The 21,077-nt window shown below is 39.9% G+C and overlaps 1 protein-coding gene across 5 annotated transcripts in view; it reads left to right on the forward strand.

The window, feature by feature from the left end:
• LOC122561588 (ATP-binding cassette sub-family C member 9-like) overlaps positions 1-20,514 on the forward strand; it is a 196,034-nt gene extending 175,520 nt beyond the window's left edge. For 4 of the 5 annotated variants that reach the window (XM_043713427.1, XM_043713430.1, XM_043713429.1 and 1 more), the window contains 4 exons: positions 8,609-8,712; positions 11,930-12,063; positions 13,905-13,967; positions 18,823-20,514. In XM_043713427.1, coding sequence (XP_043569362.1) covers positions 8,609-8,712; positions 11,930-12,063; positions 13,905-13,967; positions 18,823-18,960 — 439 coding nt within the window. In that variant the 3' untranslated portion in view covers positions 18,961-20,514. Of the gene's footprint in view, positions 1-8,608; positions 8,713-11,929; positions 12,064-13,904; positions 13,968-15,149; positions 15,270-18,822 lie in introns of all 5 variants that reach the window. The other variant, XM_043713432.1, reaches the window with a different exon arrangement.
• The last annotated feature ends 563 nt before the right edge of the window (positions 20,515-21,077 follow it).

The raw sequence follows: 21,077 nt of genomic DNA on the forward strand, positions 1-21,077 counted from the left end.
CTGTTCATTCCCTACACATACCACCATCTGTGTGAAAAAGTTCCTCCTTAGGTCCCTTTTAAATCTTTCCCCTCTCATTTTAAACCTATGCTCTCTAGTTTTGGACTCTGCTACCCTGGGGAAAAGACCTTGGCTATTCACCCTATCACGCCCCTCATGATTTTATAAACTTCTCTAAGGTAACAGCTCAGCCTCTGATGCTCCAGACAACAATAGCCCCGGCCTATTCAGCTTCTCCGTACAGCTCAACCCTCCAACCCTGGCAAAACATCCTTGAAAAACTTTTCTAAACTCTCTCAAGTTTCATAAAGTTTTTCCTATATCATAGAGACCAGAATTGAATGCAGTATTCCAAAAGTGTCCACAATGTGGCCTCCCAATATGCACTCACCAATAAAGGAAAGCATACCAAGTGCCTTCTTCTACCCTGTTTACCTGCGACTCCATTTTCAAGGAACTATGAACCTGCACCCTTTCTGTCCAGCAACACTCCCCAGGACCTTTCCATTTAGTGTCTAAGTCCTGCCCTGGTTTACTAAAATGCAGCACCTCACATTTATCTAATCTAAACTCCATGTGCCACTCCTCGGCCCATTTGCCCATCTGATCGATGTCCCATTATATTCTGAGGTAGTCTTCTTCGCTGTCCACTACACCACCAATTTTTTTTGTTATCTAGTGATTGCAGTGGGCCTGTGTTTGCAATACTAACCAGTTCATCTCTCATTCCTGAAGAAGGGCTTATGCCCGAAATCTCGATTCTCCTGCTCCTTGGATGCTGCCTGACCTGCTGCGCTTTTCCAGCAACACATTTTTCAGCTCTGATCTCCAGCATCTGCAGTCCTCACTTTCTCCTAGAATGCAATCAGCCTAAGTTTCCTTAAACATTTTGTTTGAACAGCTTTGGATGTGTGACATGCATCCTTATTATCTCCATTTACCTCTTCCCTTCACAGTATCCAAGGGCCCAAACATACCTTCCGGTTGAAGCAGCGCTTTACCTGCACCTCCCACAACCTAGTCTACTGCATTTGCTGCTCATGCTGTGGTCTCCTCTATACTGGTGAAATGCAGCATAAACTGGGTGACCACTTCATGGAACATTGACAGTCCATCCATAAAAAAGACCCTGAGCTTCCAGTTGCCTGCCACGTTAATGCACCACCCTGTTCTCTGGCCAACATCTCTGTCTCAGGCTTGCTGCAGTGTTCCAGTGAAGCTCAGTGCAAACTGGAAGAACCGCACTTTACCATTTGGGGACCCTCCAGTCCTCCAGACTCAATATCAAATTCAATAATTTTAGGGCCTGAACTCTCCCGTGTCCCAGCCCCCAGCCCCCAACCCCACACACCAGGCCTTGTAATTACATAATCTGCAATTACACACTACCTATTGTTAACCACTAACAGTGTCCATTAACAGCTATTCACTTTCCTAGCCAGGATGTTATCCACTCCTTTGTCTGTTCAGATGTTCTCTCTCTTTAGGCTCTATCTCCACCTGTCTTTTACTCCTTACCCCCTCCCCACACCCTATCCTCTACATATAAACCTTCATGTTCCTATCTACCATCAATGCGAGCAAGGATCACCAGACCTGAAATGTTAACTCTGATGGGGTGGCGGGGTGGCACTGTGGCTCAGTGGTTAGCACTGCTGCCTCACAGCACTAGGGACCTGGGTTCAATTCCAACCCTGGGTGACTGTGTGGAGTTTGCACAATTCTCCCTGTGTCTGTGTGGGTTTCCTCCTACAGTCCAAAGATGTGCAGGTCAGGTAGACTGGCTGTACTAAATTGCCTATAATGTTTAGGGATGTGTAGGTTAGTTGTATTATTTAGGAGTAAATGTGGGATGGGGTTTGGGTGGGTTGCTCTTCAGATGGTTGGTGTGTACTCGTTGGGCCAAAGGGCCTGTTTCTACACTGTAGGATTCTAATTCTAATATCTTTTCACAGATGCTGCCACCGCTGCTGAGCTTTTCCAGCAACTTTGTTTTTGTTATGTCCCTGTTATGTGTGTAAAGTAATCTTTCTATTCCCTTACAATTAAATCACGGTGGCCAAGACACAGAGGAAATTCGACACGAACTAGTATGGGGAAACTAATTAACTTAGCAAAAAAAAAGCCTCTTTAACCAGAGAATAGACATGTAAGTCCTGACGTCACACCATAGCATAATGCTGTATACTTTAATGTGCTTCCCTGAAAGAAGTCTGCCATTATAGTAATGTTGTTAACCCATCTCTAATGATGTTAGCTAAAATAATGGAGAGTATCATCGGAAAAATGTGGCAAATATCCACAGTTTCATCACACAAAATAATTTTGTTACCAGAGGCTATAATGTTGACAATGGATCATGCAAAGTGGCTAAAAAAGAAATCAAGACTCTCATTTACAAAGAACCTTTCATGATCAGGAGATGTTCAAAACACTTCATAGCTTATGAAATTCTTTGAAATGTGGTCTCTGTTACAAATTTTAAAATGTGGCAGCCAATTTTCCACTGCAAAGTCCCACACAAAGCAATGTTACAATGACCAGGTCATCTGTTTTTGTGATGTTGTTTAACTATATACAGTAATATAAAACCAAATTGTAATATTAAAGTCTATTACTTTGAATAAGCACTGATTACATCTGAGTACTCTAATCTAATTATTTTGTGCACTCTAACCGATCCTTTACCAAAATATTAAATTTGATTTGTGCAATGCACAAGTAGGTCAAGTTAATAATCTTCTGTGATACTCAAAAAAACAGTGTTATGCTAAGAAAACATAAAAATATGATGTTGCATTTACAGAACAGAGCAGGCCACTCAACACAATAGGCTTATGCTCCACCTGAACCTCTTCCACCTCTCTTCACCCAACCCCTTTAAAGGTTTCTCTGTTCTGCTTCTGTTCCTTTTGCTGTCATGTATTTGTTTAGTTTTCCTTGAGATGCATACACGTTATTTATCTTAACCGTTCCCTGTTGTAGTGGGTTCCACAGACAAATCATTCTGAGAACTGAATTTCATAAGCACGTAAGAACTAGGAGCAGGAGGCGGCCATCCGGCCCTCCGAGCCTCCTCTGCCATTCAGTAAGATCATGGCTGATCTGTTTGTGGCCTCAGCTCCACTTACCCGCCCTCTTAGTGTAACCCTTAATTCCTTTACTGATCAAAAAATCATCTACCTTAGCTTTAACAACATTTACTGGGGAAGCCTCAACTACTTCACTGGGCAGGGAATTCCATAGATTCACAACCCTCTGGGTAAAGAAGGTCCTTCTCAATTCAGTCCGAAAACTCTCCCCCTAATTTTGAGGCTATGCCCTTTTGTCTGAGTTTTACCCACCAGTGGAAGCATCCTCTCTACTTCCATTTTATCTATTCTCTGCATAACTTTATATACTTCTATAAGATTTCCCCCTGCTCCAAACTTCTAAATTCCAATGAATATAATCCCAGTCTACTCTACTATAATCCTCATAAGCCAACCTCCTCAACTCCAGAATCAACCTATTGAACCTACTGTGCACCTTTTCTAGTACTAGTACATGCTTTCTCAAGTAAGGAGACCAAAACCGCACACAGTACTCCAGGTGTGGCCTCACCAGCACCAGCAACATAAACTTTTAAACTCAATCCCTTTGGCAATGAAGAACAAAATTGCCTTCATAATTACCTGCGTACTACAGACCGACTTTCTGTGATTCATGCACAAGGACACCTAATTCCCTCTGTACAGCAGCGTGCTGCAATTTCTTACCATTCGAGTAATAGTCTTTTTTACTGTCATTCCTACTGAAATGGATGACTTCACATTTATTAACATTGTACTCTATCTGATAGATCTTTGCCCACTCACTTAAATGGTCTATGTCCATTTGCAAAGTTTCGCAGTCCTCCATACACTTTGCTCTACCACTCATCTTAGTGTCATCTGTCAACTTTGACACACTACACGTGGTCCCCTCCTCCAAATCATCTATGTAAATTGTGAATAATTGCAGTCCCAGCACTGATCCTCGAGGCACACCACTAGTCATTGATTGCCAACCAGTACAGCACGCATTTATCCCCACTCTTTGCATCTGTTTATTAATCAATCTTCTTTCCATGCTAATACATTGCCCATAACCCCATGCATCTTTATCTTGTGCAGCAGCCTTTTGTGCGGCACCTTGGCAAATGCCTTTTGGAAATCTAGATACGCCACATTTACTGGGTCCCTGTTGTCCACTGTGTTTGTAATGTCTTCACAGAATTCTAAAAGATTAGTTAAGCATGACCTGCCCTTCATGAACCCATGCAGCGTCTGCTCAATGGGACAGTTTCTATCTATATGCCTTGCTTTTCTTCCATGATAATAGACTTAAGCATTTTCTCCACTACAGATGTTAAGCTAATAGGTCTATAATTCCCCTTCTTTGATCTATCTCCCTTTTTTAACAGTGGTGTCACATGTGCTATTTTCCAATCTGCTGGAACTATCCCAGAGTCCAGCGAATTTTGGAAAATTACCACAAGTGCATTTGCTATTTCTCCTACCTTCTGTTTAGTACCCTGGGATGCATTCCATCAGGCCCAGGAGACTTGTCTACCCTTAGCTCCATTACCTTGCCTAACACTACCTTTTTTGTGATAATGATTGTTTCCACGTCCTCATCTGCCTTCGTCTCTTTATCAGTTACTGGCATGTTATTCATGTCCTCCACTGTGAAGACTGATACAAAATACCAATCAATGCCTTGGCCATTTCATCATATCCCATGACTAAATCCCTCTTCTCACCCTTTAAAGGACCAATGTTTACTTTAGCCACTCTTTTATTTTGTTTTGTATATTTATAGAAGCTTTTGCTATCTGTCTTTATATTCTGAGCTAGTTTATTTCTCATAATCTAGCTTACTTTTCTTTATAGCTGCTTTGTGGCTTTCTGTTGACCTTTAAAGCTTTCCAAATCTTCAAGTTTCCTGCTGATCTTGGCCACTTTGTATGCCTTCTCTTTCAGTTTGATAGCCTCCCTTATTTCCTTAGACACCCATGGCAGATTACCCCTTTTCCTACAATCCTTTCTTTTCACTGGTATATTCTTTTGCTGAGCACTTTGAAAAATTGCTTTGAAAGTCCTCCACTGTTCCTCATAAAGTCCCATCATAAAGTTTTTGTTTCCAGTCTACTTTAGCCAACTTCTCCCTCATCCTATTGTAGTCTCCCTTGTTTAAGCACAGGACCCTGATATTGGATTTTATCTTTGCACTTTCCATCTGTATTCTAAATTCAACCATACTGTGATCACTTCTTCCAAGAGGATCCCTACCTATGATGTCATTAATTATTCCTGTCTCATTACACAGGACCAGATCGAGGATAGCTTGCTCCCTTGTTGATGCCATTGCATACTGTTCAAGAAAAGTATTATGGATACATTCAATGAACTCCTCCTCATGGCTACTCTGACTGAGCTGGTTCGACCAATTGCCATTTTTTTAAAGATTTCTTACAGTGTGGAAACAGGCCCTTCGGCCCAACAAGTCCACACCGACCCTCACCCACCCAGACCCATTCCCCTGCACCTAACACAACAGGCAATTTAGCATGGCCAACTCACCTGACCTGCATATTTTGTTTTGGACTGTGGGAGGAAACCAGAGCAAACCCACGCAGACATGGGGAGAATGTGTAAACTCACACAGTCAGTCACCTGAGTTGGGAATTGAACCCGGGTCTCTAGCGCTATGAGGCAGCAATGCTAACCACTGTGCCACCGTGCCACCTATGTAGATAAAAATCCTCCATATTAGAATTATTAATAACTGTCTAGTAGTCAAGGCCGATATCTTTAGATTCTCAGCCATAGGTGGAGACCCCTTCTCTACGTTTATATTGCTATTGGAGCCATTCAACGTGCATTTGTCTCCATCCCAGTTGGTCACCCAGTTTTTCCAAAGCAATTGTAGTACTCATAGCAAACAACTGCATTGAAATTCAGCTAAAAGTTTCTCAACTGCTCTGTTTCAATGGGCATTTCTTATCATTATGGAGTATCACTTAACTGATGTAGAAGAGACATGAATTACTAATCTTTCCAGAAAGTTGCATTCTCTCACCAGTTCCGTTTTACATTCTGGGATGCCTTTCTCTCAGAGAGGAGTATTTTAAAATTATGAATAGGTTTGACAGGATAGACATAGGGAGAATGTTTTCACTAGAAGGGAAGGCCAGTACTAGGGACCATAATAAAAGATAGTCACAAATAAGTCAGAGGAAAACTGCATAATCCAGAAAGTATGTGGAATGTGCTGCCACAAAATATTAATGGAGATGACTATCAAGGGGACATTTAAGTGGAAGTTAGATGAACACATGAGGGAGAAAGGAATAGATGTTGAAAAGATTCCATGCGAAAAGGGTGCTGGGTGGCTCTTGTGGGATAGGAATTCACCTGCTGGAAGGAATGATTTGATTCTGTAACCATTATCACTACAGAATGGCAAGGCATAAGTGACATGGCATGGTGGCTCAGTGGTTAGCACTCCTGCCTCACAGTACCAGGGTCCCAGGTTCAATTCCAGCCTCGAGCAATTGTCTGTGTCTGCGTGGGTTTCCTCTGGGTGGTCTGGTTTCCTCCCACAGTCCAAAGATGTGCACGTTAGGTGAATTGGTCATGCTAAATTGCCCATAGCAACAGGTGTATTAGACAGAGGATGGTGGATTACTCTTCAGAGGGTCAGTGTAGACTGGTTGGGCTGAAGGGCCTGTTTCCACACTGTAGGGAATTTAATCTAAACTCACTCCAGCCTATTTCTAATATGCTCTCTTTATGTGTGACAACTTTGAGATTGTGGAATGTGAAATTGGCCTTTTGAACTACATAATTTTGGTCTCATAATTTTGTATACCTCTATAAGGTCACCTCTCAGCCTCCGATGCTCCAGGGAAAACAGCCCCAGTCTGTTCAGCCTCTCTCTGTAGCTCAAATCCTCCAACCCTGGCAACATCCTTGTAAATCTTTTCTGAACCCTTTCACGTTTCACAACATCTTTCCGATAGGAAGGAGACCAGAATTGCAACAATATTCCAACAGTGGCCTAACCAGTGTCCTGTACTGCTGCAACATGACCTCTCAACTCCTGTATAACTCAGTACTCTGACCGATAAAGGTAAGCATACCAAACGCCTTCTTTCACTATCCTAACTACCTGCAACTCCACTTTCAAGAAGCTATGAACCTGCACTCCAAGGTCTCTTTGTTCAGCAACACTCCCTAGGACCTTACCGTGAAGTGTATAAGTCATGCTAAGATTTGCTTTCCCAAAATGCAGCACCTCGCATTTATCTGAATTAAACTCCATCTGCCACTTCTCAGCCCATTGGGCCATCTGGTCCAGACCCTGTTGTAATCTGAGGTAATCCTCTTCACTATCCACTACACCTCCAATTTTGGTGTCATCTGCAAACTTACTACCTGTACCTCTTATGCTCGCATCCAAATCATTTAGTAAATGACATAAAGTAGAGGACCCAGCACCGATCCTTGTGGCACTCCACTGGTCACAGGCCTCCAGTCTGAAAAACAACCCTCCACCACCACCTTCTGCCTTCTACCTTTGAACCAGTTCTGTGTCCAAATGGCTAGTTCTCTCTTTATTCCATGAAATCTAACCTTGCTAATCAGTCTCCCATGGGGAACCTTGTCGAAAGCCTTACTGGAGTCCATATAGATCACATCTACTAGCTCTGCCCTCATCAATCCTCTTTGTTATTTCGTCAAAAAACTCAATCAAGTTTGTGAGACATGATTTCCCACGCACAAAACCATGTCCTTGCCTTTCCAAATACATGTACATCCTGTCGCTCAGGATTCCCTCCAACAACTTGCCCACCACCGACCTCAGGCTCACTGGTCTCTAGTTCCTTGGCTTGTCCTTACCACCCTTCTTAAATAGTGGCACCACGTTAGCCAACCTCCAGTCTTCTGGCACCTCACCTGTGACCTCCTTAATTCTATTTGCCAAAACTATCTCATGTCCCTGTTTTGCTCTCCTGATTTCCCTCTTAAGTATACTCCTACTTCCTTTATACTCTTCTAAGGATTCACTCGATCTATCCTGTCTATACCTTACATATGCTTCCTTCTTTTTCTTATCACTTTCAAAGTAATAAAACATTTCAAAATCTTTTCAGGTTTTCCTTGTTCAAATAATGTTGTAATAAAGGTAGGGTAAATAAAAGCAGACCCAGACCCAGAAATGAAGAAATGTGCATCAAAACTGGGAATGTGGATAATCAAAGGAACACTGGACTATATACATGTGGATTCTCCACATGTGGTAAACATCAGGGAGCTGGAAAAAAGTAATTCAAGCTTGACTTTCTCACTCAAAAGGTCGAAGGACTGTCTGTACAGAAGTTGTTCTCTCGTAGATTTTGAGATCTCACCTACATTTTGAATTGCAAAGAAGACAAAAATTGCATTAAATCTCATTTTGTTGGTTTTTGGTACCTGCTTTCAAAATGGAGCATGAAGATGGAGATCCTCTACTTAGCATGTACACAGAAAAAACAAATTAAGTTAGTATATAATTATAGTGATATTTTACAATTTTCTTTCAGCTTTAACTTGGATCCAGAGTGCAAGTGCACTGATGACAGACTCTGGGAGGCATTAGAGATAGCTCAACTAAAGAACATGGTCAAATCGCTGCCGGGAGGGTTAAGTACGTCTGCACAACTGCATAAAACTCTTCATAAGACGCTGGAATTAAAAATATCAAGGATGAGGTTTGATGTTTTAATGCTGATTCTCATAAGTACAGACCCCTGGCATTTGTTCAGTTTATTTTATCCAGAACCTCATAAGTCAGCTGTCCTATTGCTCATGACAAATGTTAGTTACCCTCTCTTGCAATTAAACAGCAAAATATGATCCCAAAAATATTTTGGATCTTGTTTCTTGTTTTGTTTTTCCATGATTTTTGTACCACACAAACTCTTCTGTTTGGCACTGCCCAGGCCATAGATCTCTCCTTAACTGATGGTGGAAGCTAAGGAATATCAGATCAGCAATGATCCCATTGAATTAGAGAACAAAGAACAAAAAGATCAAAAGGGAAGTACAGCACAGGAACAGGCACTTCGACTCTCCAAGCCTGTGCCGATCATCTTGCCCTAACTAAACTCAAAAACAAACCTTCTGCCCTTATTCAGTCCATATCCCTCTATTCCTTCCCTATTCACGTAACCATCCACATGTCTCTTACATGTCACCAATGTGCCAGCTTCCACCACCTCTTCTGGCTCCTACCACGTTCTCTGTGAAAAACTTCCCTTGCACATCTCCCATGAACTTACCCCCTTTCACCTTGAACCTGTGCCCCCTTGTCATTGAAATTTCAACCCTGGGAAAAAGCCTCTGACTCTCCATCCTATCTATGCCTCTAATGATTTTGCAGACCTCTATCAGGTCTCATCTCGGCTGCCATGGTGACCAAGACTGCATACAATACTCCTATTGAGGCCTAACAAGGGTTTTAAATTGCTGCAACACTGTTTGCCAACTCTTGTACTCCATGCTCCTGCTGGTAAAGGTAAGCATGCCATATACCTTCTTAATCACCTTGGCCACTCGTGTTGCTTAATTTAGGGATCTGTGGACCTCCACACGCAGATCTATCTGTATGTTAATGTCCCTAAGGGTTCTGCCATTTACAGTATAATTCACACCTAAATGTGATCTTCTGAAATGCATCACCTTGCATTTGGCTGGGTTAAACTCCATCTGCCATTTCTGTGTGCACGTCACCAATCTATCTATATCCTCTTGTATTCTTCCACAATTGTCGGTACTATCAGCAACTCCACCAATCTTCGAGCAAGAGTAGACTTGATGGGCTGATTGGCCTAATTCTGCTCCTACACCTTATGCTCTTGTCATACTTCATTTAGACCTTTTGATATCACAAGGTAAAACAAGGTAAAAGTTTAATATTCAGTAATATTAACAAGTAATAGCGATGATATCTCGTGAGACTTGAACTAGGGTATTTTAGAATTCTTTCCTGGGTTGCGGGGGATTGTTGGCTCAGACAGCGTTTAATGCCAATCCCTAGCTGTCCTGGAGAAGGTGGTGGTGAGCTGCTGCCTTGAACCGCTGCACTCCATGTTGTGTAGGTAGTTCCACAATGTTGTTAGAAGTGAGTGCCATAATTTTGACCCAGCACCACTCAAGGGACAGTGCTACAGCTCCAAGACTGAATGGCGTTCAGCTTGGAGAGGAACTTGATCTCTTTCTTTCATTTACTCTCATGCACTTTACAGACAAAACCTAAAATGAATAACATAAATTGTAATAGAAATCCATTTCATACATGTGTAAGACAGCAACAGCATCAAGAATTTGCATTTATGTAGCACCTTTAGTGCAATAAAAATATCTCAACGATACTTTATTGAGCACTGCCAGGTGTAATTGATACCCAACCAAAGGAGGCAGTGTGAGGACAGTTAATGTGGTGAACATCTTAAAGGTAGCAAGACATGGAGAGGCAAAGAGATTTACGCAAGGAAATCTAGACCTTTAGGGTTGTGTGCATTGTGCTAATAAAACTCCAAATGGAAAATAAAATAATCTGGACAGTGAGTTTTCAATAAATATATGCCTATAGCACAAAACTGCCCCTAATTTTCCTAACTGATGGCTATAGCCAGGTCGGACTGACCAGTGCTGGGAAGTGTCAGTGACAAGGCCAACAGTATCTGTGACCATCTCCCCGGAGAGACTCCGTCTCCTTCGGCACTGGGTTTCAATCATCTCCATATTGCTCCATCATCATGTTCGATCCTGTGTTGAAGGTTTGGCTTCCATTATTCCACTTCACAGCTGTGCTGAAAATATGATTGTAAGGACCTGCAGGAGATTTTCTTCATGGATGGGTAGTCACCCGGATTGTGATTGGCAATAATGTCTGCTCTTTTTCAGGCCCCACTTCTTTGCAACCTTATGGGGTTTCAAACATTGAACCTTTAAAATTCCCATGGTGTGGTGAAAATTGGAAAAATGCCACCATTCTGAAGTAGAGGGCTTTTATCTGAGTATGGGTCATGTTGTGAGTTTTACCGTACATAATGCAGTGTTAAACTTGACCTGAGTTTTGCTTCATTCTGATGTTGAGCAACTGGCCTGGATTATATTCCACTTCTGAACATTAAAATCAACATCTTGTCCTTGCATACAAAAAAAGGAACCTAGCCGACGGCCTGAACTTGAGTACAAAGTCTAGGTGAAAACTTTAGCGCGGTACCAAGGGAGTGCTGCACGGCTGAGATTTTATCTTTCAGATTACAGGTCATTCTTCTATAATGTGACAATTGTGTCCTTCTGCAATCTCGCACTATAGAAGGTCACACTGTGGAAAAATGCTGGTCAAAATCGTGCTATAGAAGATCACTTTACCTGTTCAGTAGAAAGTTTACTTTATCCAAACAACGTCCACAATTCATCAATCGCGTTATAGCCAACTTGCGCTGATGAAATGCGCATTACAGCAGAACAACCTGTACCTGTTAATTTAAGTCCCATTTTGTTTGGTGAATATAGAATATCCTGTAGGTATAGCAATAGCATTATCCCAGAGACCTAGCTAACATTTATCCAATTGTGCATTGCTTGTCTGATGCATCTGTCCACACGCCAGTGCTCACATTTGAACAGTAATTCATTCTGGACATGTTTTGAAGCCATAAAGTCATATGTACGAATGCAAGTTCTTTCCTACCACAAGGCACCTTACGAATCATAGTAAATTACTGACACAGTTCATCATTTTGAAACTAATGGCCAGTAAAAGGCCAACCGTGGAACACTGTGTTGCACAGCCTGAGCAACTTGACCTATAGTTTTAACATGTAAATCCAGTCCCTTTGTTACTTTTGCAGATGCCATGGTAACTGAAGGTGGAGAGAACTTCAGTGTTGGGCAGAGACAGCTCTTCAGTTTAGCCAGAGCATTTGTCCGGAAGAGCAGCATTCTGATCATGGATGAGGCTACAGCATCCATCGACATGGCCACAGTAAGTTAGAACAGACCAGCAGTTCACCATCACACAATACCAAACATAACTTCATCAATAGTTACAAGGCTACAAATTATTTTCTTTCTTGTACATGCATAAATATTTCAAAGAAAACAAAAATGTAAGAGGGTGCAATTGTTTAAAGTACCCTGCTCTTCTTAGATTTATCCTGACTTTTAAACATCCACTACGTGGAGCATTCCTTTCAAACAAAGAGGGACAACATCTCTTAACTAATGTAAGAACTGTCCCATACCAAGAAATCATGCTATGGTTGAGGAGTTTACATAATGCAAACAAGTCCACAAAGCTGGGAATTAAACACTTGGAGGTATATAATTTGTCAAAAGGGTGCCATTAATACTCATATAGATTGGGGAAATTCAAAATCACTACAAAAATAAATTAATGAAATGGATTTGGGACAGTCTCCCAGAACATTATATTGTGGATCCAACTAGGAATGAGGTTATTTTGGATCTGGTAATGTATAATGACACAGGTCTAATAAATGATCTCAAAGTCAAAGATCCTCTGTGGAACAGTGACCATAATATGCTAGAATTCAGATTGAGACTGAGAAATTTACCTTGGAAATGACTGTGCTGAACTTAAATAAAGGTTTTCACAAAGTAATGATGGCAGAGTTGGCAGGAATAGAATGGGGAAGATTTTAACAGAAAAGATGGGTAATGAACAATGGCAAGCATTTAAGAAATTAGTTCATTACCCACAACAGGATAGATATTTCAATGAGGAAGAAAAGTTCTAGGGAGAGGATAAACCAACCAAGGAAGTTAAGAATTATATGGTCTGAAAGAACAAGCATATAATGTGGCAAAGATTAGTGGTAGACCAGAGGATCAAAAAAGTTTTAAAAAATAACAAAAGTTGACCAAAAGAAAAGAGGGAGAAAATAGACTGAGGGTAAACTAGCAGGTAACATAAAAAAGCATAGTGAGCACTTCTTTAAATATATGAAAAGGAAGAGAGAGGCTGCAGTGAGGATGGACCCCTTAAGGAACGAGATTGGGAAAGAAGTAAATAAATATTTTGCATCAGTCTTCACAGTCTAAGACACAAATAGCATTCCAAGATGCTAAATAATCAAAGGGCAAAAGTGGCAGGGAATGAAGTGGAAATAAAAACATTAACTATCACAGGAGAAAAAACTGCTAGGAAAAGTAACGGGGCTAAAGGCTGACATGTTTCCTGGATCTAATAGTTGTATCCTAAAATATTAAAGGAAGCAGCCATAGAGATAGAGGTTGCACTGGTAGTAATCTTTCAGGCATCCTTAGATCCTATGTCTTAGGGTCTTAAAGTAGTTTACTAGGATCCACTGCCTAGATTGGGGGTTTTGTGGTGCAGTGCTTACCTCTTGTTAGAAATTCTCAATTCAAGTCCCATGCCAGGATTTGTTGGCTTGTGCTACAGCTAAACTTGTTGATTATCAACCTATAAATCCTTCAATCTGCCTGATAGTAGGTGGTAAGAGTGTCAGAATCTCCCGGTCACCTATCCTGACAAAGGCAGTGGCAATTCACTGTACCGCTTTACCCACAACCATGGACCAAGTCCATAATCTGGAAAGGAGGACAGGAGAAAACAGGTGTACAGACTGGGTCAACATGGATTTTATTTCTGACACTGGATTCCAAAGCACTCCCTGAAATTGCAATCCCTGAAAGAGTCTAACCATGAACAGGATCCTATTTGAGTGGTCCCATGAAGCCAGAAAATTTGTGTTCCATAAAACAAGATCTGCGCAATATCATAGTGAAGCCATTTTTGCAGGCACATTTCTAAACTAATTCTTTGCAACTTTTGTTTTCCAGGAGAGCATTTTGCAGAAAGTAGTAATGACAGCCTTTGCTAATTGCACTGTGGTGACAATTGCAGTAAGTACAAGTAATAAATTTTATATTTTTGTACTGTTATATTTATATTCAAACTTCATGTTTTTCCTCATTTTTGAAGGATTGACTGTTGTCAATCTTTGAATATTTTTGAATGTGTGAAGTTTACAGTTTTCTTCTTCAGCGTTGTTTTACATTTGTTTGTCTCTATAGTTTTTTTAATTGTCTTATTTAAAGGCAATCTCTAGGTAAATGAGGGCATTATCTTCCATCAATGATCCAGGGTTATCACAGCATTTTTATTTTAAAAATCTCTAAGAATGGGATATAAATTGGGGAATATCTGCCTCATATTATATCACTGTACTTTTTACTGAAATTCCATAAATAAAAATTAGATCAAAAGGGAACTTTTCGTGGGAAGCATCTATTCTCAATGACATCAGACTTAGCAAGAGAGAGATGTCATCTCAACTCAGCAAGGCAAAAAATATAACTTTCATCTTCAACTTTGTCCACAGGGAGAGTATATCATGATTTCATGTCCTTTGAAAACTGTGAATGTTTAACAATGTGAACTTCAAGCACAGGAAGTTTTGCAACAGGATCACAGCAAATGAAAACTATCCTTAACTTCATCAGATAGAATAAGTCAGAGAAAGCACTGTACTGTCAGCATGGTATATTTTGTTGGTGTGTAGGGGTGGGTTGGGTGACAAGTCACCAGCCTATCTTTCCTCTGCCCTATTGGCATTAAAGGAAACAAGAATCAGGAGAGATTTTGCCATTTTGCACTATCATGGTATAAAGGTTTAGCCGAGTGAGAGAAAAAAAACGCAAAATGTTGAATAACATAATTAAATAAACTATTTGAATAAACATGGCAGTCAATATCATAAGATCAGTGGAATAGAGGGAGACTTTTAAAACCCAGAATTGGAAAACTACATACTCTGTGTGGTAGCCAATACTAAGTAGCATTTTGGATTAATTCAGTCTACTAGTCAGTCCATAGCTGTGAAGGAATACTCCCCTAAGTCAGATAGTGTCCTGTGATTTTTCATAACTGTAGTTTAACTTTGTTTATTGCTGCTTTAAGTTTCTGACATATTTTGACAATCTTGCTTTCGTTGCTTTATTCACATGATTATTCCTCTCTCTCGTTCTCTCCTTCACTATCACTATCATTCAATTGTTGTTTTTCTCTGCTGTTTCTCCTTGCAGCATCGTGAGACTTCCATTCTGGATACAGACCTAGTGTTAGTCTTTTGCGAGGGTATTTTAGTGGAGTGTGATGCTTCCTCAAAGTTGCTCTCCCAGGAGGAGAGCAGTTTTGCCTCTCTGGTGACATTCAACAAGTAGAGGAGTCCAGTGTACACTATTGGCACAGAGTCCAGCTCTTGGGTTGGTAGGCTTGATGGATACTGGCATTAGCTGTGCACACCAGCAATTTTGAGCTTCTTTGTTTTTCCACTGGAACCTTCACACAAACACGCAAGCTTTCTGTGTCTCGAGTGCCAAAGTTGACATGGTGATGTTGCATAGCTTTTGTACTTTGAGATCTGCACAGCTTTTTTCATTCAAGACATTGGTTAACATCTTATTTAAGAAACAAAATTGTGCTTTGACTTTCATTTGTTAATCACATCCTAACCTGATCATAACAAAATGAGCTGTTAACTGCTAAACTTGAGTCCTCAAATATATTTTTTGGATATTTGCTGTCACTATGTTCACATCTGGTATTTGACTGTTGCAATACTGTTATGTATAATAATCAGCTTTGATTTTTATTAGAAGGCCATGTTGAAAGGTAAATAGTAGCACTTGAAGCACATCACAGGCACAAACAGTGGTAATTAGAATTCCTTTGGCTCATCAGTAAATTTGCTCTCAACTTCATTGATCGATAGGTCTTCAATTTATTATGTTCCTTCTGCATTTGCTGATTACAAAATGTGATTTCTGTAAGCAAACACTATTTAAACTAATTAAACTGCTTTCACATTAATTTGATGCATTGACATGGCAGAGCCCACATTCACAAGGGTTTTATCCCTTGAAACAGACAGAGGAGCCTTTTCCTCTGGGTGCTAAGTGTATTAAGAAAATAGATTTCAAAATCGAAAGTGAACATTAAGTGGAAGTAGACTTGAACTAACTTGTGTCTTGTTGTCAGCTTACAAAGGAGAGTCAAAGGCTGTCAAACTTCTGATAGAGTTCAGTTTTAAATAATATTATGCAGCTTCATCTGAAGGAAGTGGCAATTGAGTTCTGGACTTCCAGTTAGAATGAAGATTCACTATTTCAAGTGGACCTTACAGTTACAAAAGTAATTTTATTGCTGGGTCAGGTAGCCCTGACCGAGTCCAGCTCTTGCTAGCATCTCTGGTTTAATGTGATTTCTTTTAAACTAAATACAGTTTCCAACAGCCAGCTCTGACATGACCCAACGCTCACTAATATCCCATTAACTTGAATGAACTTACTGCTGGAAATCAGCCTGTTTCAGTTGGAGAAGATAGACCTATTTGACTAATGATACTGAGAGTGCCAGATTTTCAAATGTGTTTGAATAAAATACATTTGAAATTCATACACAAATGAGTGAACTTACAACTGGTCAGTTAAAGCCATCTAATTAAGTTATACTCTACTATCTGGTGCATACAATGGACTTTAGAAATGCTTCCTTGGCCAATTCCAATCAAGACCAGTCCACAGCTCCTGACTGATCAAGTATTAACCAGATAATGTAGCTACATGCCAGTTTAGTTGCATGGGAAATGTAAAAATGACAGTGTTACACTCACATAATCGGAAAGGTGGCCCAGTGGTTTTGGTACAGGAGTCATGACTGGGCTGATTGGCAAACTGCAACTGAGTTCAGTGAGCAGGGGCTGAGAAACAGAAGCAAACCACAAATGCTGCTGGAATGTAATTCAAACCCCACTGCTTCACTAAGGGAAGGGAAAAGGACCTGTCTGATCTACCCATGTGATTTCAACACTTGACTCTTAATCCCTCAGAAATGCCTAACAAATGCTGCCTTGCTAGAATTGGACAAAACTGGCTAAAGTAACATTTGGGCACTCACCCTTCTGACTGGCAGACATTAAACATGGCAGAAGTAAATGATACCAAAGTGGGAGCAGGCTTGATGGGCTGACTGACCTCCTCCTGTTCCTCAGTTCCTAACTGGAACATACAAAAATTAAATCCACAGGATCAGTTTTGCCAGTCAATACTATTTGAGGTAGATGTGGCCCTTGAACGTTTATGTTGAGAAACCACAAGGTGACTCCCATAAATACTAAATTTCTGAAAATGGAGAGGTGTGTGAAATGCAATGTCCTCACAAATAAACCCTGCCTAATAAGGTAAATAAGTAAGTTAAGCTTTATCACTTAGCATTTTGTAATTTCTACTACTTTTGTGTATATGGGCCAAAGTATTCCTGCACTAACGAGGTGTGAAACTAACATTAAATACAGACTAAGTGTATAAAGGGGGACAATTTTCTTAATGCTGCCACTGGCTCCCAGTCTCTCTGTGCAGGAGTACTTACCCTCAAATTGTGAACCACTTCCCTTAAGTATCGGTTACACAGTTGGTATAGAGCCATGGATTTCCAATTTATATGTTCCTGCTGAGTAAGAATCCTTGCCAGAAGAGCATATTGAGAAAGTTGTCCCTCACAGAAGTAAATTTTCTCTGTGAATTTGACACATTTCAGGACACGGTGTTCTCTATTTATAAGTGCTAATGTGGGCATGCTGCATTTTTAAGCTTAACATTGTTATGATAAGATTTATAAATCTGTGATTGATGTAAGACATAGAAACTTGAACTTTGTTGTCACTTTTAACTCACAGCTACTGTTGGTTGGATGATCTTGTTTTAAGTGTTTCAGTGCATTTAATCCCCAGGTAAGTCAGGTACAGATCACCAATAATCTACTTGGAAGACAGAACAGGTTTGACAGACAGAGTGACCCACTCCTATTCCTACATGCTCCTTTTTTAGAATTGAGTAAGGGTGGTGATCCACAATACTCATGTAAGTAATCGTCCAGATTTTGTGATAGCAGTGATAGGGAAACTATTGGCTCTCACTCGATATTATATCTCTGAAATTGACAGCAATTTCTGAAGTGTGCAGTTGCGCAGTAAAATGGGGGAAATCCAAAAGTTTCTGTCCAAAGGTTTCACATTTCACTTTTATGTTTTGCCATAGGATGCACTGCTGAAGTACCTGCAAACCGCAATGTTTTGAAATCACTGTATTGGTGAAAACATGATCTTTTTACACAATTAGTATCACTGTCAAAACCCTTGGAAAAAGTTGCACCTTGTTAAATGAGATGTAATTGAGTTTTAAACAGAATATCAACTTCATAATTACTGATGAATAGTTTCACTGAATGTTTTACGCATTAATTTTATATATACAGAATGTCAAATTTCTTTATGATACAAAAATTTAAAGACTTTTATAATGTATTCTATGATAGTGTCATATTTATTTATCACACTCTTTAAAATTTAATTAAAATTGAAATATTCAGCATATTGCCTACTTATTTTTACTGATTGTCAGAAGACTTCAAAATGATTGGCTGCTTATCATTTTTATGACATCACTGCTGCTGGATGCCTGTCAATCCCATTTACATGGAGCCAGATTCAAAGCAATGTCTGGAAAGTGGAAATCCATGTCATGGAGATCACTAAATAGTTTAAGAGCAAATGTTATTTGAGGTATATAGTGATTAAGAGCATGCTGTCTCTTTATCACTAGCCATAGTTATGGACCATGACGATTGCATTTTGACCAGTTCAGTGAACCTAGGCTAAATCCTAAATTGCTGTTTGTCTTTTTCTTCATCTTCCTGCAGCATCGTGTACACACCATACTAACTGCCGACCTGGTTATCGTAATGAAACGGGGAAACATTCTTGAATATGATAAACCTGAAAGTCTCCTGGCCCATGAAGGTGGCATCTTTGCATCTTTTGTTAAGGCTGATATGTAAATCTTCCGGAGATCTCACTTTGCAAATTGATGTTTTTTTCTCTCACAGTTTTGTATTTTTTATATAAAGTTTACAAGTCTTCCTTAAAACAGAACATGTTTTTTATGCACTGTCTCTAAGAAAAGCAAAGTTGCCATTGTCTTGTTATAGCTCATCTCCTGCAAAATGTCACACCTCCTGTTATAAACAGCCTTTTAATTCTAGAGCCTACACATCCATGAACCTTTAAACAAGTGCAAGCTTCTGCAAGCCACAATGCAAAGTTGAGGGTAGTATCACCATTCATGAACAAATGGATTTATGCAAACTTTTTAGAACTACATATTGAAATGCAGTAACAATTAGGAAATATTTCAGCAGTACTAGAATGGCTTTCATAGTGACAGCTGAGGTTAATTTGACTTTTAACTTGTGCCTGATTACTTATTTTGGATGACACTGTTTCAAATACTCATTTCATCAGTTAACAATATAACGTTACTGAAACTTTGAAAAGACTGTAAATTGCAGATGCATGTTAGAAGGGAGAATTGTCTGTGTTTACATAGGTTTAGAAATCAAAAGTTGGACATTATCTTCAGATTGGGATCATCGAAATTGGCTGAATCCTAGTCAGATAAATACCATCCACAATAATAACACCTGGTAGCCGCACATTATCCTTGTTTTAAGAAATATAAAAGTCACAATCAGAAATAGGAACGGAGGAGGAGTTGCAGATGCAAAGTCTTCATTATTCACTCCCCAATATTTGGAAAAAAAAATCACAGAAAAATCATCAAACATTACTAGACCAAGCACACATGCATGTGTACAGAACAGTGAAGATGAAGGAATCATCTGAAGTATCACCTGGGATGCCTAATAATTCTGCACTTGAAATAGCTTTAATGTAGTGCTGAACATATGCAATATCTGGACACTACACATCGGAAATAAAAACAAAAAATGTTGGGTATGCTCCGTGAGTTAGGCAGCTTCTGTTGAGAGCGAAACAGAGTTAATCAGAGTTTCAGATCTGCACCCTTACATCAGAACACTATGACAATATATATTTTTCATCAACAATGTCATTTTGAGGTCCAATGATTCTGACCTTTAGTCCCGCCACTTACATCATGCTGCCTCACTGCACATCATACTTCTTTGTTTCACCCCTTACCGTGCCCCAACTGAGTAGACCTCTTGCTTCACATCACCTCTAGGTCCTTGCTATCTCCAGTATTCTATGGCAAGTGCTCTGCCCAGGACCGTAAGAAACTACAGAGAGTTGTAATCACAGCCCAGTCCATCACACAAGCAAACCTTCCATCCATGGACTCCATATACACCTCTCACTGCATCAGAAAAGCCACCTACATCATCAAAGATCCCTCCCATCCCGGTTATAATCTCTTCCAACCTCTTCCATCAGGCAGAAGATACAAAAGCTTTAACACACGTACTCTCATGTTTAAGAACTGCTTCTTCTCCACTGTTTTTAGACTTCTGAATGGACCTCTCAAATTTCAAATCTACTTGTTGATCTTACTTTGTGTGCACCTTCTTTGCAGCTGTAACCTTGTATTCCTCACCCTCTTCAAACAACCTATGATCTTTGTATGGTATGATCTGCCTGTGTTGCACGCAAAACAAAACATTTCACTGTACCTAGAAACATGTGACAATAATAAATCAAATCAAATCTCACACATTTCAGTGCAGTAATACTATATGTGCCCTAATAATTCAATAACTTTTACTGAACCCACGTTCCAAAATTATGAAAGATCAGGTGCAGAGACAACATTGGAAGATTAGTTAGGTTTCTTTATCCCCAGGCTGTATTTCTAAAAGTGTTTTCTAATATTTATAAGCTAATCTGTACGAAAGAATCAATTTTTTTGTTGAAGTTACATAGTAACTGGTATTGAAGTATGAACCCTAAACTAAAGTTGTAAGTCACACAGGACAATAGACCCATAGAGACGTACAATACGGAAACACACTCTTTGGCCCAACATGTCCATGCCGACCAGATATCCTAAATTAATCTAGTCCCATTTGCCAGCACTGCCCATATCCCTCCAAACTCTTCCTATTCATATACCCATTAGCGTTAAAATAAGACATGTAGA

The sequence above is a fragment of the Chiloscyllium plagiosum genome, chromosome 23 (assembly GCF_004010195.1).
Source record: "Chiloscyllium plagiosum isolate BGI_BamShark_2017 chromosome 23, ASM401019v2, whole genome shotgun sequence".
In the NCBI taxonomy this organism is placed as follows: Eukaryota; Metazoa; Chordata; class Chondrichthyes; order Orectolobiformes; family Hemiscylliidae; genus Chiloscyllium; species Chiloscyllium plagiosum.